This window comes from Sciurus vulgaris (assembly GCF_902686455.1).
Source record: "Sciurus vulgaris genome assembly, chromosome: 7".
Taxonomy (NCBI): Eukaryota; Metazoa; Chordata; class Mammalia; order Rodentia; family Sciuridae; genus Sciurus; species Sciurus vulgaris.
In genome coordinates, this window is record NC_136467.1 from 128,109,876 (window position 1) to 128,120,310 (window position 10,435).

General features: G+C 36.2%; 1 protein-coding gene across 1 annotated transcript; it reads right to left on the reverse strand.

The window, feature by feature from the left end:
- Window positions 1-6,100: 6,100 nt before the first annotated feature.
- On the reverse strand, window positions 6,101-7,042 carry LOC306666665 (olfactory receptor 2H2-like; the record flags this gene model as incomplete). The annotated part of the gene is made up of 1 exon (XM_079148889.1): window positions 6,101-7,042. The coding sequence occupies one exon, from the start codon at window positions 7,040-7,042 to the stop codon at window positions 6,101-6,103; it is 942 nt and encodes a 313-aa protein (XP_079005015.1).
- Between the last annotated feature and the right edge of the window lie 3,393 nt (window positions 7,043-10,435).

Here is a 10,435-nt window from a genome sequence, read left to right on the forward strand (position 1 = left end):
TTGTGAGAATCTCAGAACCCAGTAAGAAGTTCCAACATACCAGTGGAGAAAAAAAAAAAAAAAAAAAGAGAGAGAGAATTGACTTACTTAAGAAAGTTAGAAGAACTGTTTCACTTTACCCACATCATTTACTCCCAAAGTTGGCAAATCTCATTGTAAGAGAGACTCTTATTAGGAACAATTTCTTCCATGGGGAAAATTTGGAGCATTCCACCTCAGCAGTGTGGAATGCTACCCTGGAGGTTCACATCTCTCTTGCACCACCCAGAATACTGAGGTGATAGGCAAAATCAAGTGGTTGGAAGAGTCATGGAGAAGGGAAGAAGGCAGCACATGCTATTTACAGCTCCATGAACTACATCAGGAATTCCATCCACTAAGTACTTGGGACTTCTTACCTGTGAATGATCCCTCTTCACATGACTCCTAGGAACCCCAAAGACTCCATGAGACTTACCGTCCACAACCCCAGCCTGGCTCACTAAGTGCATCACCATAGCAGGTGAGTGCAAATGTTTCTCACACACAGCTGGCTCAACTCTGCAGCATTAGAACAAAGCACACAAACTTGAACATTTCAGGGTACGGTTTTAGGAAAACAAGAGGCTGTTAGCACCTGACTTGTGGGATCAAGAGAAGGCATATAATCTTAAGAACACCCCTATACAGAAAACACAACAACAAGGAAATCACAGAACAACAATGCTGTGGTTTGGATCTTAAGCAAACCCAATACTCACATGTTGAAGGCTTTGTCCCCAATGCAGTACTGGTCAGAAGTGGTCAGAATGTTTAGACCATGATGACTCTAACCTCATTTATAGATTTATAGCTTAACAAACTACTGGGAGGTGGTGAAAGCTTTTGGAGGCAGGGCCTAATTGGAGGAAGTAAGTCAATGGGGCTATCCCCTGACGCCCTCCAGCATAGTCAATTTGGCGCGGGGGACAAAAGAGTAGCGAGGCTCTTGAATTCGGAACAGTTTATTGATGAATCAGGAAACCCGAGAATTGGAATCTCAAACCTGGGACCTCGAACCTTGAACCCCAGTAATGGAGGAGAGCTGGCTTATATCCCCTCCAGGAGGTGAAGGGTAGGGCTGATGCCAATTATGCAAAGATTAGGAAAGGAGCTAGCTGCCCAATCATGGTAAAGGTCAAAACAAGCAGGCAAGATCAAGAGCACTCGGGAACACCTGTGCTCGCTTGTATGCGTGGACTTAATTGGATAAGGCCAATGACAAATCACCTGGGTGTGCTTATGTTAATCAACCTCCCCACCGCAGATGTGATCAAAGCAGTCTCTGGCTGGCTGCCAGGCGTCATCCCGGCACAGTCCACACAGCATAGCCCCCAACAATCCCCTCTCTCTCTTTTGCTTTCCGGCCACCATGAAGTGAGCCCTTTGCTTCATCATGTGCTTCCCACCATGATATTTTGCCTTGCACAGTCCTAAACTCAGTCTTAAATGATGGAATCAACTGATGATAAATCATGAGGCAAAATAAATCTTTTCTCCCATTAAGCAGATTTTATTAGGTATTTTGTCACAGTAGTAGCTGACTAATGCAAACTTAGATGTGTATCAATAGGCAAAATAACTTATGCCTATGTACAGTAGTACATAAATATATTTATAATAAGTATAAATATATTTATAAGTATAAATATAGTTATGTACTACTATATGAAATATATTTATGTACTACTATATTATTCAGCAATTCAAAGAATGATTTGATACATATATCTATGTGAATGAATCTCAGGAGTTTTTGAATAGCAGAACATGTGGAGGCTCCTGAAAGGTAGTATGTCCTGAAAGGGCATGAAAGCTCCGCACCCCTTCACACATACCTTATGTATTGTAAATTTTAAAAAAGTAGATTAAAAAAACATTGAATGAATCACAAAATAGTATATTAAATATAAAATCAAAGAGAAAACATGATGTATGATTTTATTTATAACTTATTCTAGGATAGAAAGAAAAAACAGTAGTTTATGATAATATAAATCTCAAAGATTTTTTTATGAGACATGGGAAGAAGCAAAGTGAAAATTTTGGAAATGTTCTGTGGTGATATACATGTATCAAAACTGACTGTATGATACACTTAATATCCAAAAATTATCCACACTTATACCTCAAAGGAACATCATGTCTCTTAGTCATTATATTAAAAGTTAAGCCTCTGATCTTAATACAGGATAAAACTTAATACAGTTAAATATTGACTTTGTATCTTGATTTCATATAGACCTTTCCTTCTCAGTGTCTTTAGCATTAAAATCTATAGGATTTCTGCATCTATTTCTGCTCTAACTCTCCTGGCACCATTCTTTATTGAGGAACCATTATAGTAAAATTATTTTAAAACTTAGAAATAGTCTTAAATTTATATCTTCTTCCCTGATCTGAATATAGATTTCTGGGAAACGCAAATTCTTCACTCATAATTCCTCCTCAGTGATGTCACCTTCGATTCCTTAAGAATTTTACAGTTTCCTTACAGTAAGTTAAGACATTTGGCCACTGACTGCACAATGGTGAATAAGATATCCTTATCTTCAAATGCTAGCGACTTATAAACCTGCTGTGATTTTGATAAATTATCCAGGCAACATACTGACTAAATAATAAAATTCATTAAGGAAGGCATGGTTAGTTTTATAAGAATGAGAAATAAGAGGGAAATTCTAATAGTTTTTTTTCTGTTTTTGTTTTTGTTTTTTTGGTACTGGGGATTGAACTCAACCACTGAGCCACATCCCTGGCCCTATTTTGTATTTTATTTGACAATTGATCTGTGACTTTGAAGTATAAGTAAGATAACAAATACAGGATTGAGGCCCTTGGAAAATATATTGGTGCACTGAGCATATAAGTGGAATAAGTATATGGTTGCTGGAATATATAGCACCTTGGTAAGGAAGAAAGGGATCCAAATTTAAACAAATTTAAACCCAATTTTTGAAAAGCTGTGAATTACATGCTTTTAAATGTATCCCTCATGAGTAGAGATTTTATTCCTCTTATTTGTTTCAAATACTGCACTTACTGGTTTCCCTACTCTCCATGTGAAAAACAGTCTTATAATTTTCATAAGTCACATTTAAAAATGATACTTCTTTCACATATATTTGCATTTAGATAGCAATATCCAAAAAAAAGAAAAATCAGACATGCAAACACACACACACTCACACATGCACGTGACACTCGTGATTGATTTGGAGACTGGTGATGATTAGATGCCCAGGACAGACTTTGAGACTTAATTGCAGCTGACCAGTCTTTCTCATTAAATATCATAAAAGCACAAATACTCTGCCCTATGGGAAATATATCGTCTGTGTTAAGGACCTCAGGTGGATTAAAGCTAGCTAATAATCAGAACTAACCATGTACAACATGAGCTAGAAAATGATGCTATACTCCTTGGGCTTACCATTACCCATTCTAGAAATTTCTAAGAAACTATCCGAAGCCATAATACAGCCATCCATAAGGATCTAAGGAATCATTATGTCCTTGTGTCATATGTTGATAATATATAAGGGTCAATAATGTATTTGTTAAGATTCTCCAAAATTTCTGATTTAGAGCATCTGATTTTTGGAATGGTAATTTAAGTAACATTGCAAGTGATTCTGAATTAGCCACTCATCTAAGGAAATATTCACCATTTTCTAGAATGTCTATGAAGGAAGAGAACTTTCTGATTTGTTCATCAATATATAAAAATGTGTTTGCCTATTCGTTTACATTCCATAATACTTGTGATTCAAATGAAATGAATGTTGACGAACATGTGCATAGCTAAGACCACAATGCCTCTTATCACTGTTTTTCTCAGTCACCTCCAAAATTATAAACAGGCAGGTCTGAGTCACTTATATTTATATTCCGTTCTCACAATGAAATCTCCTCCTTGTCTCCACACCTGTCTCTTTCTTTCCTCAAACCTTCCAAGGAACCATTTGCATAATTAATAAACTCATATTCTCAAAATACTTACCTTAAATTTTCTACACTGCCTGGCATTCACTGCAATTAGACTCTTCCCAAATGATACCAATTCATTCAAAACCTCTTTGTGAGAAGGTAATTCTACCCTCAATACCTCAAATTATGATAAATGAGTTACTGTCTTTATTTCATTTCTAGACCATTATTCCCTTCAGTCTTCTTTTCAAACTATATTGACTCATTCAAAGCCCATGCCATTTTAACTCAGTAACTCTATAGGTATTTCCTACACGATGACCCCAGACAGACTGTATCAGAATCACTGAGTGCTAATTAAAATGCCATTTTAAGGCAAGTGTGTTCTGATTCTCTAAATCAGAAATTCTGAAAAAAATCTTAATTTTAACAAATGCACTGTGTGAATCTTATGGATTCTCAAGTTTGAGCACCTTTGTTCCTTCTCTTCTTACTGCTGTGATTTATAGGAGTCACTTTGTCTAAATAGGCATTTAAAATTTGCCATTAAACAACCCAGTTTCCTTCAATACCAAAAGCTCTAGATATTATTCTGAAGTACATCAAAAGTAAGGTGAACTTTTGAACATGCCACATCCTTTTCTTCCATTTCCAAGATAGTTGCCACCTTTCACCCTCAAGTACACATATAATGCTGACCTCATGAACTTGGTCTTCCTGCAGAGTTACTCCAGTGCCACAATCTTGGAGTAAAATTGCTTGAATTGTCTTCTGTTCTAGTTTTCTTCTCAACTACTCCCTATATTTCTTGCAATTGAACTGAAAGATAACAAAATACTTGTGTATTGGTGTTTCGTAGGCTGTGAAAAATCATGACTCATCCTCAGTGATTACATTACATTTGGTTTACAAATAAAAATTCAACTTTAAAAAATTTAATGTGAAATATTCAATCGGAAATATGTGGTACAGTTCTTTTTGAACATGAGTGGGAATAGTGCCTGATCTTAGTTCCACCTAAACATGTGGCAGGTACCAGTGTACAGGGGCCGACTGAAGAATGAACATAGTAGATTAGAAAATCCATGCAGGATAGTCAACAAATCTGAGTCATGATTTTAGTTAAACCAACTAAAGTACTAGGCACTTAAAAGCAATGACTGAAAAGCAGCAATAAGTAAATCTTTGTTAGATAATATTTAAAAGTCAAAAAGCAGGAAGCATAGTAACCGGCCTAGGGCAGCTGATAAGGAACAATTCTCTCTCTACTAAATGAAAATTATTTTGATTAATATCTGTGTCTTTCATTTGCGCATAAGCTCCATGATGTTGATGAGTTTTGTATGCAGTATCTGCCATTATATAATCTCATATCTGATGCATAATAGGTACATAATAGGAAATCAATAAATACCTATAAAGTAAATGAATAAGAATTGAATTTGAGAAAATGAGACATTTTATTAAAATAGGGACACAGAATGAAGGGAAAAAAACAACCAAACAAAGCCAAGTGCCTGTAATTGGGGTCCCAGAATATCAATCCAAAAATTTAGAAAGGTGGGCATAGAATCTTAAAGTAATGACACCAGGGAACAGGAAGTGTGGTTGGTTACACTTTTCATGGGGTAGAGCTAGGTGCCTTACACAGCAGTGATGGTCATATTGAGGCAGGGAAACAGAAGCAATTCAGAAAAAAGATACATTTGATTAAATTATAGAAGTAAATATGATTTTTTTTTAAAGTCTGTGTCTCAAAACCTTAGAAACTTTGTTGGGACTAGACATTTAGATGAAAGCACTTGTTGAACTTAGAGAAAGATAGAATGAAAAAGTGAAATAAATGTAAAAGCGTGAAATATATTACTTGGTATTTTCTTTTGCAAGTGTCATGTTTCTTTTGTACCCCTCCCCTCAGTTCAACTGTATTTTATACTTTTTAAGAAAATGACTATTAAATGTATTAACTTCCATACTGTCCTGTGCCTAAATCACTATCATGAAGAAATTAAGGGCCTAATCAATGACTGATGAATGAAACTAAAATCACAAAATACAGTTCTTCCCTAGGTTCTGCATTTATCTCCAGCTTTTGTGATGAGGTTGCTCTCTTTTTTCATGTTAAGCAACAAGCAAATAAATATCAATCTTCTTAGTTATTCTGGGAATCCCAGGTCCTCCTCCCTAATCTTATTAGTGCCCCTTTTACCTCCTTGTTCCTCAGAGTGTAGATGAGGGGGTTAAGAGTTGGGGTTACTACAGTGTAGAAGAGGGTGAGAAACTTGGCCCGTTCATGAGCATAGGGACTTTTGGGTTGAAGATAGACACCTGTGACAGTACCATAGAAGAGGGAGACCACAAGAAGGTGAGACGTACAGGTGCCAAATGCTTTCTTCTGCCCTGCATTCGACTTTATCCTCAGCACTGCATGCACGATAGCACCATAAGAGGAAAGGATAATGATCAAGGGCACCACCAGGAGAAAAATGCTAGATATAGACATCTGGGTTTCATTGTAGGTAGTGTCTGTATTGGAGAGTTGAATGAGGGCTGGGACTTCACACACAATGTCATTTACTATCCTGGAGCAGAAGGGTAACTGGAGGGTGGCAGGGGATTGGATCAAAGACTGAACCAGACCAGTTCCCCAAGCAAGAGTAGCCAGCTGCAGACAAACTCTGGGATGCATGGCAGTGGTATAGTGCAGTGGATGACACACTGCTACATAGCGGTCTATGGCCATGACAACAAGAAGGACACACTCAGTGGCTCCAAGCCACAGGAAGACATAGAGTTGAATGGCACAGCCAATATAGCTAATAGTCTTCTGCGGACCCCAGAAATTAACCAACATCTGTGGCACACAACTGCTCGTAAAACAGAGATCTAGCAAGGAAAGGTTGGAAAGAAAGAAATACATGGGGATTTGGAGCTTTGGGTCCTTCATGGAGACAAGAACTATGACCATATTTCCTGCAAGTGTCAAACAATAAAAGACCAAAATGATCCAAAAAAGTACCTTCTCCAAATAAGGTTGGTCAGAGAAACCCAGGAGGATGAAATCACTGTGGCTGTCATTGCAAATTGTGATCATAGCTTCTGGGGCAATTGCCTCCTTGTGGGATGGCTCAAAAGTAATTATTCAAAAGCCCAGGATGATCCCAGTACAGAGACAGGAAAAAGGGCAGGATGGCTTGTTTGATTCCTTTCTGTTCAAAGATGAGATTTTTACCTGGTGTATTTTGGGAAAAATTACAAGATTTAGTGAAGTGTTTTAATATTCTTATATCTACCATTCATTCTGTTTCTCTTTCTTTCTTTTACATTTTCTTCAATTTTGTTAACTTCACTATAAACATTATGCAAAAGTATCTAAGCACTTGCTAGTGAAAATCACTTTGCTAAATATTAGACATGCTGCATCATTGATCTTAAAGAGTGCACATTTATCACATATATTGGATAATTTTGTACGTTTTTACAGTACTGTTCGTGGCATATTATCTTTCCATCTCTCTGTTTCCTTTTTTATTTCTGTCTTTGAATCTCAGTTCTTCTTTCTCCCATATTCCTCCTTCTCTTCCTCATCTCTCTTATCATTCTGCTTTGTGCAGTTTCTGTTCTTTACTCCTTCTTTTTCTTCCCTTTTCCATTTCTCTTTTTTAATTTATCTTTTAATTTTTGAATTTGAATATACTTCAGCCACCTTTATGCTGTGTCATCTTAGGAAACATATTTAATTATTTCAGTCCTATCTGGTTCTCTCCTTAGATTTGCATCTGAAGATTGAGAAATCATAGAACCCACCTATACTTGTTTGAAGACCTAAATGTGAAGCCACAAAGAAAATACTAAAAAGAACCTCTGATACATAGTAGCTATGCAACATGTGTTAGCCCTGATGATGATGAAAATGATGAGGATGATGACAATATTCAAAGGATTTTTTCCCATGGGCAAAACACCAAAATATATAAACAATGTTTTGCAGAGTGTGAGTAAAAGTAACATTTAGAAAAAAAAAAAAAAAAGAGTGTTGTATTTCTATGTTACCTTCTTTGCAAAAAAGCTTCAAAAACAAATACACCCTTTTAAAAATTTTTTCTTACACAATACCTTTATTTTATTTATTTATTTTTATACGGTGCTGAGGATTGAACCCAGGTCCTCACATGCTAGACAAATGCTCTACCACTGAGCTATAACCCCAGTCCTTTTCCATCCTTTATAAATTAGGCATATTTCTACTTCAAAACAGACATATCTATATTTGTATTTAATATCCTTTTTATTCAATGAATAATATCACTTGATTATTTATTGTAGTGTTTCACATTCTCTATTTTTTAAAGAATTTTCATTCCTGTTTAATAACCTAATTTTATGTATTAATATACTTGTATATTTTTAAATAATTTGACAGAGGTGATGATGAAAGTAATAAAGTATTCTATAGAGGATGAAAAACTTGCAAGGAAAACATTAAAATCATTAAAATAATATATCAAATGAACAACTTGATCCACAATTCTAAGAAAAACTGAAATAACATAATATTTACTAAATATTACATAGTCATACTCTTTAACTTGATCCATATACTAGAATCAGATTCTGTTAAAATTTTCACAATTAGTAATTCTAATGATAAAAAATATTAATCGACAGGTTACACCTCAGGCAAGTATTTGTTTTTCATGGCATTTAGATGCATTGATCTCTTACAGTTCATATTTCATCATGTTTTTAAAATTTTGCTCAACTTTTCTTTGCTAGTTCATGCATTTTAGAAAATCTATACATTCTCTCTGACTTTTTTCTGTGCCATTGTTTCTATAGAATTTTTTAAAAAATACTGATGAAATGTTGGTACTTTGGTTGTAAATTTAAGTTTGATATTATCAGGGAAGAATGGTTTGATGTTTCAAAGGACCTCAGTTCTGTAGTTTTTTTCCCATGTCCAAAATTAACAAATACTTATTCCATTCTTTGATTTTTTTTTTTTTTATACACTTCAGAGCAACCAACTTCTGGTTTATATTTGTTATTTGTTCAGAATGTTCTTCCTTCCTAGTTTCTTTTCTAATACTGGTGTCTATATATCCGTATCTATCTAATTCTTTGTATCTACATGCCTATCCCTCCACCTTATCTCTTCCAGTTCCTCATTAATTCCTAATCACTGGAGGGATTAGAAATTATTTTGTGTAAAAGGTTTTGATTAAGGGACAGTCTTAGCTTAGCTGGTTTTCACTATGCAAAATGAAAGAATTCTCTTCATCTTCATTTCTATTGAGATTGTCTTCTTCCTGCAAATAACCATTGTCCCAGTGGTTTTTTTCAGCTCACCTTCTCTGCTTTTCAAAAGAGAGTTTATGCAGAAAGGCAGTTCACTGTGATTCCAGCAGTTATAAACATAGAGTTCAGCATCTCCATTTCCCCTTTAAAGTAGGTGACTCTGGTGCCTGTGTAGCCTGTGTCCTTAGCCCAGATGATTCCAGCAGAGCAGCAGTGAAGAGTTCTGTGTGAACTCAGATTAGTCGCACGCCCACTATCTACCTCATCACACTGTATGTATCTTCCCTATGGCCTTGTCTGATACCATGGGAGAACTTTTGGCACATTGACAAGTGTTGCCCTGAAGTGCAAGAGATTTAATGACCCTAGGGGAGACCCTCAAAAAATGGAGGATGGTAGCAAGTGGGTACCACTCTTACTTCAGGTGAAAACATTCTTTTCCAGGATGATCCTGAGAGAACTGAGCTCCCATTGCACACAACCTGCCTATTATATCCCTGTGTTTCTTATATATCTTACCTGTTTCACTCTCCTTTTTCTTGTATCTTGTATCACTCTTCTGAATCAGTTGTTTGCCCCTAATTCCCTATCCTAAGGAAGGTTATTGAAAATGAGATCTAGGACTTAACTGAGTGTGTGTGTGTGGAGACAGAGAGAGAGAGAGAGAGAGAGAGAGAGAGAGAGAGAGAGAGAGAGAGAGAGAGAGAGAGAGAGAGAGAGAGAGAATGAATATGAACGGGAAAGCACAGCTTTAAGCCAGAGCACTAATAGGGAAGGGGTCAGACACTGAGACTTAGGATGGTGGATAGCTACATAGTTGCATCTCAAAAACATATATTTTCAGATTGATTTGACCCTTCCAAATTGACTGAACCAATCTCCTCCAGATTGCTAGAGAAAATCTTCCACTAGCATGGAAATAATGCAAAGCCTTTACCTGAGACAAGTTCCTCACAAGATAGTACAGTCTTCAAAACTTTACTGCCCTCACTTAACACCCCAGAGCAATGACAATGGTTCCTACAACAAGAAAGATATACCTTATTCTAAAAAGTGTAGACCTCAACAACAATCACCAGGATTCTTCTAAGGAGGAAATAGTATATAAAAGTGGATAGAGGAAAGTTTATAGACATGCAAATACTCTTCCATGACTTCCCAATGACATTCCTGGAAAAGAATACTGAGT